At 38.9% G+C, this 19,857-nt stretch overlaps 1 protein-coding gene across 2 annotated transcripts in view; it reads left to right on the top strand.

Annotated features, from left to right (window-relative positions):
• Positions 1 to 19,857, top strand: part of fry (Protein furry) — a 1,574,680-nt gene that overhangs the window by 53,013 nt on the left and 1,501,810 nt on the right. For both annotated transcript variants that reach the window (XR_011018272.1, XM_068227610.1), the window contains exons 5-7: positions 152 to 348; positions 15,281 to 15,468; positions 15,599 to 15,781. Coding sequence is in view for 1 of the 2 variants with exons in the window: in XM_068227610.1 (XP_068083711.1) it covers positions 152 to 348; positions 15,281 to 15,468; positions 15,599 to 15,781 (568 nt within the window). In the remaining variant the exon portion in view is untranslated. The remainder of the gene's footprint in view (positions 1 to 151; positions 349 to 15,280; positions 15,469 to 15,598; positions 15,782 to 19,857) is intronic.

Consider the following 19,857-nt stretch of genomic DNA (forward strand, 5'->3'; position numbering starts at 1 on the left):
TTCTTTTCCTGTATTTGTGTCATGCTGCCATCCACCTGAATCCTTCATTTATATTGTTCCAGTCTTCATTATCTAAGCCTACTTTATTTTAGATTTTCTATTTAATTGGCTACTACTGCCATCTTTTTTACATGCATATTTTATTCTCCAGGGGAAAGCAGCAAGAGTGGAAGTATTAGTGGTGGTACTGTCCTGCCTTGGGGAGCTCACAAAGAGCGTTCACCGTATCCTGCTTGTGTCAATATCGACATGGACATCAGACCAGGCGAATTTGTTATGAGGACACTCTTTGCTGACTTCACCGTCCAAGCAGAGAAGAAAATGGAGGCTGTCATGGCTGAACCTCTAGTATGATCTTTCTGTTAATTGAAACCCAATTATATATCTATATAACGGAAAGAGAACAATCAGTTGTACAAATTTACTTCAAAGGCAGGAAGCTAGGATGGAGGATAAAAAGAAATACAAAGAAACAATGAGAAATATGTGTGGTAAGGGGGACAATAAAAAGGGGAGAAAAACATTTCCTTTACCTCCTTCATAGCTCTTTGTTTTTGATTAAGCTTTATCGTGTATAATATATTGTTAATATTGTTTTAATGCAGTGTCCACAAAATTACTGGATTCTTTACTGTATGTTCATTTGTCTCTATTGCCTTTTTTGCTTGCTTAGATTTCATGTCTCTAATATATCGTATACATGTCACTTAATTACAGTAATGTTCTCGTCTATGGCTACAGATCTTAACTGACACTTGGCACTGATTGAGGAAATAAAATCTCTTTTGAATTAATTGATATTGGTTCATTTATTTCAGAATTGCAATGGTTTTACGTAGGTCATTTCATAAGTCATGACAATGGTGTTATATCATCTGGACATGTAGCAGCACGGTAATTCCAGTATTACGTTAGATACTCTATGGCACACACGGTGATGGTCAGCAACAGATCGTGTCTGCGGGCACAAGTGGCTAGGTACAAGTGACTGGCATAGTCAGTGTGTGTCTGGCCATGCTCCAAGTTGTATGTTAGTAAAGTAGAACAGTTGATCATATGTGAAAATTACAGGGTTACGTCGTGCATTCCTATCTACGAAATGTCATGGTAAAATTTGTCACAAATGGAACATAATAATTGCTTTCAAGAAATATTTTATTTTTGGTGAATATTATGTATATCTACTTTACTACTTTACAAGTACTTTTGGTGCTACGCTCACAGTAACACACGTATGTCTTTTGTTTGTCTTGCACTTTCAACAATTTCGTGTGTGATGTCTGTGTTCACTGGAGTTCTTCGCTTTCGTTTTATTGCTTCAGGTGTCAATGACATCATTTCCTGAATTGCACCGCGATATGAAAGATTTAATAGGCGACAAAAAGCTATGGCCAATGTACATAAGAAGAATTCTGTGGACTAGTGATTTATTGGTCCAGGGATCATGCTATTTCCATTCGAACAAAAAAAAAAAAATGTATTGGTCCAGGGATCATGCTGTTTTACTTATCGTGAATGCTATTGACTTCCATTTTGTTGTTTCAACTGGCCGCTTTAGACATATGGACAAAGATAATGAGAGTCCACAGACATAGCACTCCCATTTCTCGGTGCTAGCCCTGGACCTCAAGAAATTAACAAAAGACGGCACCAGCAGCGAAATACGGCATAAAGGCGTCCTGTATACAGGCCTTAAGTATGTATTCATATTTCTCTAATAACGACGGTATTTCTTAATTTACCGCAGATTTTTCACTTCATTTACGTAAAAGCAATTATTATGTTCAATTTGTGACAAATTTTACAGTGACATTTTGTAGATAGGAATGCGCGATGTAACCAGTTACAGTTCTCTTCGGCAGAAACGCCTGTCAGTGTCATATGAAGCTATGAGAAGCTGCAGGTGGTGGGGCATTGCAATATCAAACTGTTGCACTAGCAGCCTTCCATCGCTCAACTGATGAAATCTGGGTGCAGGTGTACAAACCAGAACTGAAGCATCAGTCAGCTGAATGTCACTATGACAACGGCATGTGCAACAGAATCCATCACCTTCGGAGGCTGTGCTCATTTTGACGAATGATAGCCAGGGTGCTCATGGGTGTCATCCTCTTCATGAGGGCCACTCCATCAATAACCAGTCCTCTTGCACATTTCTACTGGATTGTCTGCTTCATACACTTTGGGGGAAATGTTTGGCATTGCTGGACTGCACCATACTCCTCGATAACACTCAAGTCCACACTCTATTTCTTACATGGGACTTTGTACAGCATTGGGTTGGAAATCTTAAAATACTCTCTCTATTCACCAGATCTCAGTCCATCTGGTTTTTTATCTCATTCTGAAATTGAATAACTCGTTGCATGCGATATGCTTTGTAGCATATTGACAACAAGTGGTACACATTGATGCAACCAACACCACCAATGACTCAACACCTTCCCTATCGTTGACGTGTGATGCCCTGGAAGGCGATTATGAAGGACATTACATGTGTGTGTTTGATGTGTACATAATAAAATACAACAACACTTCGTTCTGTGTGCAAATCTTCAGATTGTCTCCTGCCATTAGCTCTTGTACCCTGAACCTGTTCGTTTTTTTTGCAATGAGATGTACAGCTGTCAAAAAATAAAGTGGCCACACTTGAACAGTGTATATATTCTAAGTTCCACTTCTGATCCTGTTACACGATGCGTGTGCTATTAGGTTCATAATAGAAGCACTATGAACTATGCTGAACTGTGGTTATTAAGGAGGAGTCGTTCAATATCTGCTTCTTACAGAACAGTTACATAAGAATTTAAAGGTTGCGAGTTCAAGCCTTGTTGAAGTTATCATTTTTACTTTGTTATTGTTCTTCAGCAATATAAATAATACAGATGTTAGTTTTGGAACAATACAGGTGCATAATACTAGTATTAGTTTTTCTTTTATATTATATATTCTATATTATTTACATTATCATGTTAATGAAATAAAATGAAAAGGAGTGATGAGGATTTGCTCCTGAGATGTTGCCATCTGAATTCTGGGTTCTTCGGACTGAGTTATATGGGATTTACTTTGTATTGATGCAATTCAATGCATATGCAGAACCACTAGAAATTAACATTCATTTAGATTATATTTTGATTATTTAATAATGATATATAAACAAGTTTATTTTATGACAGTAATATTATTTTGTACTTGTTGTAGCAGCTGCAGTAATATTTCTTAACTTATAAACAAAGCAGTGATTAAGGAATTCATTTGTGCATACAGTTCCCAGTGCAGGTCTGTAGAAAACAAATTACAGTTCTCAGGTTTCTTTTAATTCTTTAGAATTTATTTCTGAAAATAATATAGTAATTAATAAGACTCTGAATGTATTTATATTATTGAATTTTAATTCTGAAATTTATATTTGTATCATTGTGAATACTTCGCCATATTTGAAGACGTGGGTAGAGGCTAACACTCTATGATATAACCGATGACACCATTTCTGTCTGAGACTTAGCAGTTGACTGACATGGTTCCATAAAGTGGTGAAGGAACAAAATAAAGTGTAATTTGGGCTGAGATTGAACTTCGATTTGTGGCCTCCAAAGTAGCTAGGCATTTTCCATGTTTCAGAAAGGACAGGGTGCAAAATAATCGATGTTTAGGTAATTTTGTCAGAAAAGCTGGTAGTGATAGAAGGAAGAGTTTCAACACCACAACAGGACACCAGATTAGTGGCAGAGGTTGAAAGAAATCCCTTTCATACTGCTGCTTTGAGAGCAGTCATTAATTTTCCTGGCCATAATCAGGCCATGAGAAATTGTGTGAGATCTCTCAACGTGCCATTCGTAGAAAAGTTCTTAAGGAGGAGCCTGTATAGGATTATGGATGGTACTAAAAGCATTTGAATGCAAAGTTCTTTCTAGACGGTGACATTGTAGTGACATAGCAATTACATAGCAAGCTGCCGTATGGAGAGCTGCAGCATTCAATTGAGTGAAGGCTGGCGATGGTTATAGCGGCATGACATGTTGGTGACGTTGGCGGTGACATTGGAAGTCCATTGTAGTTTATGTAGAATCTTGTAGAAATACTTGGGGAAATATTACAGCGGTTGATAGAGAGGTGTATTGTGTGAATATAAGGAGGAGACTACTGGAAAAAGCACAAACACCCAGTCCCTGAGCCAGAAGAATTAATCAAACTCTATTAAAACCCCACGTGGCGCGTCCCAGGTGGCGGATAGGGGGGTCCTAACCGGCTTGCCGGCGGACTTGAGGGAAATAAAATACCTCTCGCGGACCAAACACACAGCCCCTTCTGGGTGGGGGGCGCAGACGAAGAATTCACCCACGGTATCCTCTGCCTGTCGTAATAGGCGACTAAAAGGGGCAACCAAGGGATGATTGTCTTGCAACCATGAAACTACTTGTGATTAGTACCACCACGTGGAGAACATCATGGGTCGCTTTTACTTGCGCGTAGTACAGTACCACTACGTTAGGTACCAAATAGGTTTGTGATTAGTAGCAAAAAGGAGCACCGTGCGGTCGGCTTTTGCTATGAGCGGGACCATGGGATGATAGCTACCATGGTTCTGCTTTGCCTATGATTAGTACCCACTATATGAAGAACACCATGGGATAGGGGAAGGTCCCTGTGGTTAGTACTCTTATGTGCTGAAGACCATAGGGTTGCGTTGCCTGTAAATGGCGCTGCAATGTGAGAAAAACCATAGGTCTGTAGTATATGTCGAATTTCATAACCTGTGAGTGGTACCATAATGTGTGGAATACCGCGAGTCTCTGCTGCTTTTGATTAGTACCGCAGCGTGACAAATACCATGGTTCTTCATTCCTAGCGATAAGTACCGTTATGAGGGATATGGATTTTGGACCCCCTTTAGACTGCAAGCATCATCGATTCAATGTTATGCTATAGCTGCAGTCCCTTGGTCAGTAATCATATTGTTTTACGTCAGAATCTGTGAATGTAAGTCATTGCGGGTCGCATCCACTGATTGTTTTAAATTCATGTCCATCAATTCATTCTTCGTCCTCACGTTTTGAATTCTCGTCAGTGGAGAATTTTGGACTTTTAATTCATCATTCCATTTCGTCTCATTTTTCACCATTACGGGCCGATGACCTCGATGTTAGACCCCTTTACACAGCAAGCATCATCATCATCTATTAAAACCCCCCCGATCCTTCAGGGAATCGAACCCGGGATCTCTTGAACTGAAGGCCTCAACGCTAACCATTCAGCCAAGCCATTGGACAGTAATAATACGTGTGTAGTGTTGAGAAAGAAACTGCTTGAAAGGGAGAAAATGGAACATCTGACAGGACATTTTTGATACAAATGGTTTCAATTGTGATAAAAAAAATTTAGCAGTATATTATATTTTCATGTCATAATTTGGTATTCCCTTAGCAAAGAATGTGTTACAAGTCATTAGAAGCATTTTAACATTTTAAAGCATATTAATTTTAATATATTTTTGTAACATCTAATGGGGAAACTGTCTCAATAAATACCTAATCAGCATGATTGTGCTGATACCATTCCAGCAAAACTATGGCAGATGAAATTTTTAAAGTATTTATTCTCTCCTTTAGGCCTTATACCCATCCCAAAAGTGTAATTAGAATTTAAAAAATCAATAAAGAATGTATCCAGGTGGGAAAGAGTTATGGAGGATAAGATAAGTAGAGGAAGATCAAGACGACAATGGTTAAACTTGGTTTCTAATGATTTAAAAATTAAAAAGTATACAACTAAATGAGGTCACAGAACTAGTTATACACAAGGGATTGTGGTGGTGGTGGTGGTTAGTAAATTCACAGAGGCTTGTAACTGAATGCTGAAAGGCGTAACAATCTATAAAGATGTATGTGTGGCGTAATGAATTCATGAACATTGTGTTAATTACTAAAACAGTCATAAAAGAGACAGGAGCATTTATACTCTCTCTTTAAAGAATAACAAGCAGTAGGTTGTTTTCGAGCATACAACATTGTGAATACCAGTGCAACTCATTACCACTATGCCACAATAGTAGCATGCAGAACTGGTCCATTATAACTATAGATGTCAAACCACATCACACCATGGTCCAATAATATGTAAAATTGCTTGTCTGAATGGTAGTGAAGGAACCCGAAGGGGAGTTTTTGTTCAAGAGAGCGGCCACTTTTGTTTTTTGGCAGCTCCATTGCCTTGATTTTCCAATGCACGTCATCGATTTCTCGTGCTGCATTCTTGTCAGACAATATAACAGAGTTGCCATGACTTATGAAATTACTCCTGTATATAGTCTCTTAAGGAAAGGAAAGTGTAAATGCATACACCTAACTTAAGTTTGCTCTTATTATGCACATGTGACTAAAGTTTAGCTTTCCTATCAGAGTATTTTGGCTTCTGCAATGCTTTTCAAACCTGTGTAAGAAGAATCCATTCTTTGCTGGGTTGTATGGATAACTCCTCAGTTCTTGTTGAAGAAAACCGAAGGGGCCATAGAAAACCCTCGACCTTTGCATCATCTTGCCTGTAATTCGCTTGCCTTCACTGCAAGATGTGGCCATGTGAGCTTAATTCTTATCCACTTCTCATACAACTCTGATGCAGTCTAGATGAGTTACTGATATCTGAGTTCCATCTGGTTGAGCAGCACTCACCTTGGCAGACCAAGCCCTTAAAACACTGTATGTAGCATTGATTTGTTTTATATTAATTTTCATATTCAAAAGTAGTCTGGTAATGTACAGTTGTGTGACCTGTGAGCCCAATCTGGACATTTTAGTCAATCTAGGGAAAAGGAGTATAAGTCAAAATATGCAACTTTTCAGTACATGCGATTTAAGGTTGCTACTTTTACATTCTAGAAAACTGCTTTTAACATATTGATTACATGCAAATGGATACTTATTTAGATTATTCTTTTACTTGTACCTTTAATACTTAACTGTAGTATCTTGAGCTAACATAAAAAATTGCTGTGAGCCTGCATCTGGGAGATAGTGGGTTCGAATCCCACTGTCAGCAGCCCTGAAGATGGTTTGCCATGGTTTCCCATTTTCACATCAGATAAGTGCTGGGGCTGTACCTTAATTAAGACTACGGCCACTTCCTTCCAACTCGTACGCCTTTCCTATCCCATCGTCGCCATAAGACCTATCTGTGTTGGTGCGACGTGAAACAAATTATTTTTAAAAGAAAGTTTGGACAAGGGAAGATTAATCTGCTCAAACAGCAAACATCAAAGAGCACTCTTCACGAAATAATCTTAGTTTAAAATTGCCATAAAGCAGTTTAAAACTGGGTTCTGAAAATGCTGACTAAGGTACACAAAAGCAAAAGAATGGGTACTCCACTTGACAAGTTTGCCATTAGGAATGAAATTCTTTCTTGGAAATTGCAATTTCAATTTATGAGTTTCCATATAGTGTAACATTTTTATTTCTCTACATACACATGAAACTTCTGAATGCGTAGATTCTTTACTTCTTCTCCACATAAGATCCAACAACACAGAGTCTTTTGTCCCAACACTGCACCAGTTTATTGAACACCTCTGCAGAAAATAATGTAGGCCCATAAATACTGTTTTTACAGTAGCCTGGTCCTTAACATCAAATTGGAATACCGAGCTTGCAACTCTGTCTTCAGTGTTGGAAACATATCAAAATTGTTTGGTACTGAATTAGGGTTGAATGGAGGATAAGACATCTGTCCCCTCCCCATTCCTGCAATTTTGACCAATGTTTATGAAGCTGAGAGGAGTTGGGTATCGTCACTGTATGACACCAGCTGAGAGTAGGCCTGAGTGCTTGGGTAGAATTGCTTATTTTAGTAGCTGGATGACAAGCTGAGAGTAGGCTAGGGCATTTGTGTAGAATTGCTGATTTCAGTTTATACACAGTTTTACAGTACCGAACGTTATTAACCGTGTTACCTTGTTTAAGTAAATCTGTGAATAGAATATTTATGGCATCCCAGAATGCAGAACACAGCACCTTACATACTGAAGACTTCACTTTGAATTTCTTTCTGTCGGAAGAAGATGTATTCATGAGTTTGGGAGTAAAATGATTAAGAATTGTCACATCCCTCTCCACAATATGCACAATTATATGTCCATCTTTCTGGTACCACATTAGACTATCAGACTGCAGCCCTATCTCGTCTGACACAAAACGTCATCTTCACAAACTTTGCGGTATCTCAAGTCATCGTGGACGATTTTGTGAGTAGTTCCTCACATCACATCTCCTATGCATGAGCACCTGTCATGATGCATTACTCCTACTGTTGTAACACCAGTCTTTCCAAACACAGGTTTGTTGTATATGTCACGCCAGTTACACATTAGTGTCTATGAAGAAATTGTTGACTGCTACTGTAAGGGACACCGGGCGAGTTGGCCGTGCATGTAGAGGCGCGCGGCTGTGAGCTTGCGTCCGGGAGATAGTAGGTTCGAATCCCACTATCGGCAGCCCTGAAGATGGTTTTCCATGGTTTCCCATTTTCACACCAGGCAAATGCTGGGGCTGCACCTTAATTAAGACCACGGCCACTTCCTTCCAACTCCTAGGCCTTTCCGATCCCATTGTCGCCATAAGACCTATCTGTGTCGGTGCGACGTAAAGCCCCTAGCAAAAAAAAAGAAAAAAAAAGGGACAGATGACTAGTTTACCATGTGCATAATGTTACTCCACTACTTTTGTAACAACTTTTTCAGAGGAGGGAAATTTATGTATTGAATGACATTTCATGTCATTGCAGACAATGGAACATGAGTTTATGAATTTAATCAGAAACAAAAAGAAACTGCATTATATGGAAACATTCTGATTCACCACCTTGAAAGAAATTCAACTCATTTGTATGCTAGAGAGGAAAAAATTAACATATTCTGGAATTTCAATTTATCCTGCTGTGTGAATTCCTTCTGCCAAAAACAGCCATTAACAGAGATCTTGATTTGCAAACTCTTGCAAAATTACATTGAAACATAAAATAAGAGACCAGGACAATTCCATGTCAAACTGAGACTTCTCTATAATGGAACATAGCCTTACTTGCTAAGCCAGACCAAAATTTTGTTAGAAAAGTACGTGGGAGGTCATGCTGCAACCTCCATTCAGTCATGATCTGATTACAACAGTTCTCCGCCTCTTCAGTCCACTCGAAAAATTGCCTGTGGAAGGGAATACAGTAAAAGCTATTTTATCCAGCACTTTTGGGACCAAAGAATTGCTGTTTATCAAAATTTTCTGGATATTCGTGACTGTGTATCCAAACTGTATCTTTTCAATCACATTCACATATCCTGTTTTTGACTTCTTGCAACAGCACTTTCTTCTCTCAAAATGCCTGATGGTTACTCTTTGTTTAATACAAGCTTTATTTTTCCTCCTGTTGCACATGCAACTCTTTCATATTGTACTTTCCTCACGCAGTGTGATTACCAACTTGCTCTTTCTTTTTGATACTGCAGAGCTTTTCTTTAGTTGTGAAAAACCTACAATGAGAACTCTCACTGGCCATCCTAAACTCATGGTATTTTGTAAACTTAAAGTGATATAAACGTGTCACGCTTCTCATTCTTGGCAAGAACAGATTTTCCGACAAAGTTAGTGGAAGAATACCACCTTCCAGATTTCTGTATGTCGGGAGCACTGCAAACAATCTTAACAAAAATAATACCTGCACCTCAACTTTCCGCCACCAAACTTTTTAAAAAATATGAGAGGATTATTCGCGTATAAGTATAGTCCGACTCGTTGGCTGAATGGTCAGCATACTGACCTTTGGTTCAGTGAGTCCCGGGTTAGATTCCTGGCTGGGTCGGAGATTTTAATTGCTTTTGATTAATTCTTCTGGCTCGGGGACTGGGTGTATGTGTCTGTCCCAACACTCTCCTCATCATATTCAGACAACATGCCACACTAACAACAACCACAGAAACACGCAGTAGTGATTACATCCCTCCATATAGGGTTGGCGTCAGGAAGGGCATCCGGCCGGAAAACAGGGCCAAATTCACATGTGCGACGCAGTTCGCACCCGTGACCCCACAGGTGTGGGAAAAAGCGAAGCAAAAGAAGAAGAATTTGTGTACAAGTATACTGTGCTTAATATTCTTTTGTATTTAAACCATTGTAACCGGAATAATAGTTTCACCTGCAGGGACAGAAATATCTTTTTTTTTTATTTTTTTTATTTTTTTTTTTTATTTTTTTTTTATTTTTTTTTTATTTAGAATTACACAGTAACTTTGTGTATTGGAAATCAGGCAAAAACTTACATTTGTAGAAAGCTATATTCATTACAGATCAGTGCCTAAATGTTCATTAACGGTTTTCCAGTCTTTTGTTGTGGATCATTGTGTGATATGTTTTGAAGTAACTCTCCAGATGAAGTGATGTACCACATTTTTCACATTGCCACCTGACTTCTGATCTTATTTTATGAGCCTCACACACCTTGTAAGGCCTGGAGGTAGAATCATTTTCTCTAAAACTATTATCATCTTTGTAAGAAAGATAACTCACTGTCTTATGACAAAAAATGGTCATTATCACTTTCTAGCCACTTCATAACATCATCATTACCAGTCATGTTTGTTTACTAGCAAGCTCAGACAGACATTTTGGTTTTTTATACAGTATTCTATGACATTATGGTGCATTTCATTTAAAGATTTCTTGAATATCAAGGTGTAATATATATGTGCTGTGTATATATATATGGGTGGGAGACTCAGATGAAGAATACACGTACGGCAAGGGATGATGGATCTTGAAGCATGAAATTATCTGTGATTAGTACCATCACGCGAGGAACACCATGGGTCGACTTTACTTGCAATTGGTACCATTATGTGAGGAACATCCAATGTAGCCGCACTCAAGATAATTTACGGCTACACACACTAATAATAATAATAATAATAAAAAAATATGAACGCAGAATAATAATACTGACACTTAATAATATGAATAGGAAAACCGTAGCGGAGGATATACACCAAAACTTGGAAATAAGACAGTAGCTAGTAAATACACAAAATAAAACTATATGCGAAGGGAAACTTACAAACAGATTTTACAGAGTTATACCAATTTTTGCTCAAGGTGAGGCTACTTCCAGAATCAACTAAAGCACAAACAGGTTCATTGTTTATTTCTAGGCATATGTAAGGTAATTTACATGGAGGAATACCACAAGATTGTGGGAAATTGACACTTGGGTCAAATACAAGTTTATCATCAACTACAGGATTGTGTAAGTCGTCATCTAGCTGACAGCGATAACAGACGAAACATGAAGATAAACTATGACGTTTGTCACAAGAATTGGCGATTAATCATCTGGAATTGCCATTACCAGAACATTCAGACCCGGAAGAATTGCGAGGACACTGTTTAGAGAAATGTCTATTCGACCCACAGTATCTGCAAGAATTAGTCGAGGAAGAAGCTCTACCCACATTAGGATTTGATTTGCCTAAGGTCTCATACTTAGGACAATTCCTCTGAAACTTTTTAAGTTGACCACCCACGGCAGATTTTGAATTGCCTAAGGTCCCAATCTTAGGACAATTCCACTGGAAATGATCAATGGAGCCACAATTATAGCATACACACGAATTATGTGGCTTGGAAGGAGAAGTGGTGGCACTAGTGACCTGAGAAGACTGCTCACAGGAGGAGGAGCTAACACAATGCGTAGCTGGTCGGCATACCTAATGCCTTCGGCAGAAACAGTGATAGCTTCCAACTGAGCAAAGGTAGCAGGTCGTGGTGACAGCGAGATAGACCGATAATTAGGTGCAAGGCCCTCAACAATGCTAGCAACCATTTGAGACTCAGAATAGTTGAGCATAAAAATCCTGGCATTGAACTTAATATCCTGAATATATTCAGACAATGTTTCATTCAAATGCTGCACACGAAAATGCTTTTGCACCAAGGAAGACAAGGTACGGGAAGGAATAAAGAACTCGAGCACATGTGCATGAAATTGGTCAATTGTCCACTTTTCAGAAATAGCTCTTATGACGTGTTCAAAAAGAGCTCCAGATACATGTGGATATAAGACTTGGAAGAAAATATCACTACTTAAAGCATATACTATACCTAGATCTTTAAATTCAACCAAGAAATGTAGAAAGGTAATGATCTCATCAATTGAATTAGCGGTGAACTTAGATACGCCCTTAAATAGAGCAGTTAACGGGTGGGGTAAATTAGCAAACATTTGAGAAACAGCAGGCATATTAGGTACCTGAGAAGGACTGGATTGGTTATGGGAAGGAATCACAGTTGTTCAAATGCCCTTGGGAAAAGGTTGGAGTACTGAAAGTGAGGTTAGGACTGTAATTAGATTGCAACAAAACCAGCACAGATATTCGCATCTGCAAAACATTTTCGCACATTTGAGAGATAACTGAAGTGTTTGACACAGATGGCACTTGGCCTCGGGGATAACTTTGCATTATTGGAAGAGAAATAGCTTGTGTTGCAACAGAAGGTTGAGATAAAGATACAGTTGGATTAACAGTTCCCATAGGAATGATAGACATACCAACTTGTGTAAAAGAACCATCACTGGCATTATTCAAGTTACCACATTACTAATTTTTGAAGCAGTTGACATAGAGATAGTGTCACTGTCAGAAGTTTCAGATGGAGCAGACACATTAACTACAGAACTGGAGCTAGACAACGTATTGCCTTCTAGCAAGCCTACTATTTTATCGAAAATACCGGAAAACTTTGATAACAACAGCTCACATTCCTATCGCTCGTTTATAGATAAATTAAGAGTTAACAGGTCGCGAATCCTGTCCATGTAATGCTGCACTTGGACTTTCACACGTGTTAACTGAGCATTAGATGGTTTAGAGGAACAAAAGGACAAAAAAATAGCTTCAAATTCGGTAAATTTATCTTTAACAGTGGTCAAAGATGCACACACTTAGTCTGTTGATAGATTGGGTACGGCGATTGGTACATTAAGCGATCGCTTTAACAAGCTCGCATCATCTCTAACCCTTCCTGTTGAATTCAATTTACAAATATGAAGTTCGTAAACTAATTCCTCCTTCCTCAAATGGGAAGGGACAGGGACCACACGAGACATGTTAACAAGAAATTACGTTAAGAGATGATACCAGATTATTTTTTAGGTTAGACAAGGGTTATTGCTTTTGCATCTCTTTCTTCTACAACCACGCTCTGCTACCAGATGTCAACCTCTCCCCCCCCCTCCCCCCTTTTACAGAAGAGTGCACCTCTGCTACCTATAAAACAAGAAACGATGTAATAATCCAAAAATAACAAACCTGAAGGAACGTCAGCCGATGATACACCAGGAAAAACATTTTAAATTTCAACAACATACACATGGCTACGCAGGGTTACCAAAATGACAACTAAAGAAAGGATATAGGAAGCAGGCCGGGAAACCCTACAGAGGACGTGATCTTACGTGACGTTGTAGGGAAAAAGACGTCAGAGCGATTACCCTTCTTCAAGTTTAATAATTAAGAAAAATTTTAAAAGAAATATTACAGCAGTTAAAAGAATAACGTTAAACAGAAAACAAGATGATACGAAATACGAGATTTCTGTCCATGGTACTTCAGAAAATTAAAATAGCAATAAAGTGTTTAAACTATTTTTAAGGAATGTGAGCATAGCTTGACAATGAAATTCACAAGGGATATGTAACAGGGAATATAAACATAATTACAACCATCTTACAAGGCAAATAGAAAAGAGTTTACAAGAAAGTAACAACGGAAATTTAAATTTAACGCAGAGGCCTTTTAGAGTTGCAATCCTCTCCTAATACTCATCAGCGAGGGACGCATAGCTCAACAGGTGTACACTAAATTGATGCTGCATTACTGGAGGCAACCCGAATGGAAAAATTAAAATTTACATTATACAAAAGGTTAATAAAAAGGAATTGCCTCCAAAACAAAGGATATGTCTAGTTGACGAACTAAGGCATTACAAAACCAAAACGGTGAAAACCAGGGTCTAAGGTAAACTCCAAACAAATGAATTTGCATATTAATTTAACATTCGAGAAAAGAAAACATGCTTACCCCGAGGGATTGGAGCCGCTGAGCGGACCAGAGCCTTGCTCCTGCTAAGGAACCAAAGGCCGGAAATTGAGAAACACTCAAACAGCCAATCAGGGAAGCTACCTATGATTTGATCCGAAGTTTTCACCAACCAAAATGACTGTTATTCCAGCCAATGAAAATACCTTACCTAATATAGTACTGCGGAAAACATATTCTAGGGATTGCAAAACTCAGCGATTTCATGATCGAAGCCTCCACGTGGCAACTGCAGGGTGGTACAAAAGATGGGTTACAACAAACATACTACTGGAGATCTCCAATATCAAAATCAATGTCTGCCAACACTCATAATGATTATTAAATATCAACAATCTTTCCTGTAAGTCCAGAAAATTCTTTAAATCCACAAAATTTCACAACAAATAAAACACATAAAAATTTACATAAATTTACAGCAACAAAAACAAATCTTTAACTGAATTCTTCGAAAATGTTTTAGAGTTCCTTAGTTTCCATCCACGTTATTAATTTCTCACCACCGACGACACCATGGGTCTGTGAAAAGTATCACTGTGGGTGGATCACTATGGGTTTACAGTACCTGTGAGTAGTACCACTATACGCGGTACACCATGGGTTTACATTGCCTGGGATCAGTACCACTCTGTGAAGAACACCATGGGTTTGCGTTACCCGTGATTAGTATCATTATGTGAGAATCACCACAGGCCTGGGCGTTTCCTGTGATTAATACCACTATATGATGCCATTGATGCCTTCATGGCCCGTGCCTATAGACATGATCATGTCTACCACTATATTAGCGATACCGTGGGTCTGCATTGCCTATGATTAGTACCATATGTGAGGAACACCGTGGGTCAGTGAGTGGTGCCATTTTGTGAGGAACAACATAGGTCTGTGTTACCTTTGAGTAGTATATTCCCTGTGATTAGTAACACTATGTGAGGAACACCATAGTTGTACTTTACCAGTGATTAGTAGTATTTTTTTTCAGTTAATTTTCTCTCCTTGAATCTTGTGTTGTACTCATTACACACCTTGTGACTCTTTAGACCACGTGTTCGAAGGGCAGTAAAACACACACATTACACACCGTGAGTTAAAGCTTAAAAGATCAGAAGTCTGTGTATAAGATTTTTTGCTTTTTCTGTATTTTAGGAAAGACCTATTTCCAAAGTGTTGCAAAGAGGTGAGGATAGTCAGTTTGATCAGCTGCTTACTGCATTTGGATCAGTAGCGGAGCATTGCTTACCTTCAATACTCCGTGCACTGTTTGCTTGGTATGATCGACAGATGGTGGAAGGTGGTACTACAGAACAGAAGAAAGTTGATATGAAGGGGAAAAGGTAATGAAGTACTTATTTAGGGTATTTTATTGTTGATTGTTATCTATTTCATCTTTTATGAGCAAGATTGGAATATAACTCACTAATAATTGCAAAGGGAATATTACTAAGTGTATTTGTTTTATTTTAGCACTGAAAATGTGGAACGAAGTGAAGCAGATAACTTACAGGAGCGACGAGATCTTGCAGTAGAATTCCTATTCTGTTTAGTTTTAATTGAGGTGCTAAAACAGTTACCTTTTCATCCTGGGCAAGATGATCTTGTTAGTCACATTGAAAACTTGGCTTTCAAACACTTCAAGTACCGTGAAGGGTAAGTTGATCTATTAGTCATTATTCTTATTTGATTTTGTGGGTTTCAAATTAGTATTCCTTTAATCGAATTGTTTCCATCATTTAATGTTTATTGGGGTAAATTGAAATGAGTTTCATTCTTATTATTACTGAGCTCGATAGTTGCAGTCGCTTAAGTGCGGCCAGTATCCAGTAATCGGGAGATAGTGGGTTCGAACCCCACTGTCGTTAGCCCTGAAAATGGTTTTCCGTGGTTTCCCATTTTCACACCAGGCAAATGCTGGGGCTGTACCTTAATTAAGGCCACGGCCGCTTCCTTCCCATTCCTAGGCCTTTCTATCCTATCGTCGCCATAAGACCTATCTGTGTCGATGCGACGTAAAGCAAATAGCAAAAAAAAAAAAAAAAAAATTCTTATTATTCATTTTGTACACAATTAGATTTTTAAATCCTGTAGCAGTAGCAGTGAGATGCTGTAATAGTGAAATCTATGTGTAATAGAATTACACTGTATGGTACATCATTTCTGTTTTCTACAAGTAATTAGTATATGTGAAGATGAAATAAGTCCCATTTTTATCTGTTGTGTACTAAAGTTTAGTAGAGTAGTGTGTGCATGTTTTAGTACTGCTTGTACTATAACATTTTCCTGATCTTAATACTAGGAAAATGTTAACTTTTCACTGATTTTCATCTTCACAAGAGAATACCATATATTACATTTAATTTTAAAGTTGTGAAAATAATTTGTAGCAATAATCGCATACCCACGTCAAAAAGTAAGGAATGTTGAAGAGGAATAGAAAAATGTTAAGAATGCATTGGTCACCACCACAGAAATTGTGTGTGGTGTAGAACATCTGGAAAGGTGAGAGAAAATGAAGCTCTCAGGTGAAATGAGAGGTTGAAGGAAATAGTAAGGCAAAAAGGACTTTGGTAATATGGAAAATATTTACGACTGAAGATAGTAGAAAAAGATATATATAAGCAAAGACAGCATACAAAAGGATCATAACTGGGTGAGTTGGCCGTGCAGTTAGGAGGGCGCAGCTGTAAGCTCGCATCCGGGAGATAGTGGGTTCGAACCCCACTGTCGTTAGCCCTGAAGATGGTTTTCCGTGGTTTCCCATTTTCACACTAGGCAAATGCTGGGGCTGTACCTTAATTAAGGCCACGGCCACTTCCCATTCCTAGGCCTTTCCTGTCCCATTGTCGTCATAAGACCTATCTGTGTCGGTGCGACGTAAAACAAATAGCAAAAAAAGAAAAGATCATAAAGGAAAAGAAGAGGAGCTAGATGAGTTCACAGAGAAACTCACAGACAGGAATTCTGGAAAGAACTTTTAAATGGAGAGCTGAGAAGTAAAAGGAATCAAAATGTGATTACTAGAACTGTAAACGACAAAGGCGGATGCCTAATAACTGACCCTAGTAGAATTAAAAGAAGGTGGGATGAGTATTTTAGGGACTTGTTAAATGTGAGAAGATGAAAGTAAGTAAAGCTTTTGGTGTTGAAGTTGTTGTAGAAATGACTAGGACTGTAGGACCAGTAGGTATGCAGTGGGCTTACCAATTATTCGAATAGGTGTGGAAAGATGAGCAGATCTTTGAAGACTGGCAGAAAGTAGTCATAATACCAATATTCAAGAAAGGGGATCAGTAGTCTGCAGTAACTATAGAGGCATCCCAATTATGTCTCAGGTTGACAATCGTGGAAAGAGAGCTTAGGGGAAGGTATAACTTCGTCACTGGCCAGCATTAGTCATGCTGTCCGGCTCCATGGCTAAATGGTTAGCGTGCTGGCCTTTGGTCACAAGGGTCCCGGGTTCGATTCCCGGCAGGGTCGGGAATTTTAACCATCATTGGTTAATTTCTGTGGCACCGGGGGCTGGGTGTATGTGTCATCTTCATCATCATCATCATTTCATCCTCATCACGATGCGCAGGTCACCTATGGGAGTCAAATCAAGATCGCATCCCTGGGGGTTAGAGCATTACCTCCTGTCTGCCAAGCCATAACGCGTGTCATCCTATATCGACAGTCACCTAATATGCTCGTAGTGCATCTAGTCCCAGGATGACCTCATGCGTAATGGTGGTGATAAAGGCTCAAACTCTTAGGTGGTGTTGTCTCAGTGTCAGAAGGAGGAGTGCTTCTTTCAGAACGGGGATGGTGTCTCCTAAAACTGTTCGCAGCATGTCGGGGCAGTTGGGCTCTCTCTTTGGCGATGTCTGGCCAGGTGATGGTAATTCCGCCCCCATATCTATTGTGATTAAGCGCAGCCGGTCCCTGAGCCACCTGTCGGCGATCAAGCTGTCATCGTCTCGCTCGGTGACCACATATAGGGTGAAGTGAGGGGATGGTAATGACGGAGCAGAAGAGCCCTTCTCCTTGTCAGCCCTTATTCGTTCCTTTGGTCGGAGACCACTCTATGCATGGAAGTTCAACGTTAGGTGGTCACGCATGCCACAGTTCCAGCAGGTGATCTCATGAGCGCGTCGGCATTTGTCTTTCTCCTGCTTCAGGGCATCACCGGCGTGTCCTCGCTCTTTATGGTACATATCCTTGGTGATGCTTCCGTTGTTCAATCTGCTGCCAGTAGGCTTGGTACAAGTCTCTGTGGCGTCATTCTTGTGCACAGGGCATTCACTTTCTCCTTCAGTTCTCGAATCCCTGACTCTACAACCTGTGGTATTTCTTTAAATTGTTTCTTTACCAGTTCAAGAACGTCCTGCAGAGTGTCACTAATTTTGTTTTGAGCGAGTGCACTTCCTGCTCTAACTTTAATTGTCCATCTTCCAGCTATATCTGCCCATTTTTTACTTCACTTAACTCTGGCTTTAATTCACACTTAAGTTCGTTTTTTAGTTGATCCTGACTGGATTTGATTTCGCTCTTAAGTTCATTTTGACTATATTTCAGTTCACCAAACTTATTGAGAAGAACCTGGAACTGCTCGTATCCATTTTCCGCATAATATAAAATTCTAACTACTACGAAGTATGCTACCAGCCAATTTCACTTTTGACACCGGTTGTGACATGATGGTGGGGTAGTAAGAAATAAACACTCGACTGGTATGGATGGGAGCTCATGAGAAGAGTTTTGCTAGGAATGTGGCCGGGAATGCGTTAGCCCTCGCTTCTCCCCTCGTCCCTGGCTTCTCGTCACCAAGCTTGTGTATGTACTTGCGTTTCTGAAAACGTTCGCCCTCGCAGTTGCAGTGTCCTCAGGTGGTCTCTTCCTGCAAGGCACTCAATGTATTTTTGTATATTGCAGGTGGGTAACATTATTCATCTATTAATAGACTACATCTGACCAGCAAAATATTAAGACAAGACAGTTTCCAACTAATAGTAATCTTAGGTTATTTTCCACTGACACTGGGAATTTATGTCATCTTCAACATTAGATTTTATCATGGGCAGAGTCCATCCTCAAGATGCAAATCGAAAGAGCTTCTGTTATTATTATTTTATTTTAATATATTATATACTGTATTAATTATTATATATTTTTTTTTACATATTTTTACAAAATGATCGCCAACGCCCGATGACGGTTACAGTACTAGAAGAAGACAATATTTATTTCCAATATTTCAAATGTAGTAAGTTACATGAAGCGAGCTACAGGCAGGTCAGTTTCGTTCATCATTGTGCCGAGTTACGAATGCATTCTCTCTCACACGTCCCAGTGTTTTCGTTACGTGAAGATAATAATAATAATAATAATAATAATAATAATGAACCAGATTGAATATGTGCGCGTATAACAATTTTATGATTACGATCCAATCATGCAACTCATCCAGACATGCAGTCAATCACTCATTCAGCCATTCAGTTAATTTATGTCTATTGTAAGCTAAGGAGAAATCTGTTCGGATTCTTAAAAATCTCACTAATTAATAATAGGAGTACCGGTGAGATACATGTTGTCCTAGACAATATAACACTGTTAATGTGTAGGACAAAGATATATAAAATAAAAAAAACTGCAATTTAGAGATTGGGTATAAATAGTGATTAGGAGTAATTATAATGTTTAATGTAGTAATAGATACAAGAAAAGCATTCATATAAAAAATAGCT

This window comes from Anabrus simplex, chromosome 5 (assembly GCF_040414725.1).
Source record: "Anabrus simplex isolate iqAnaSimp1 chromosome 5, ASM4041472v1, whole genome shotgun sequence".
Lineage (NCBI taxonomy): Eukaryota > Metazoa > Arthropoda > Insecta > Orthoptera > Tettigoniidae > Anabrus > Anabrus simplex.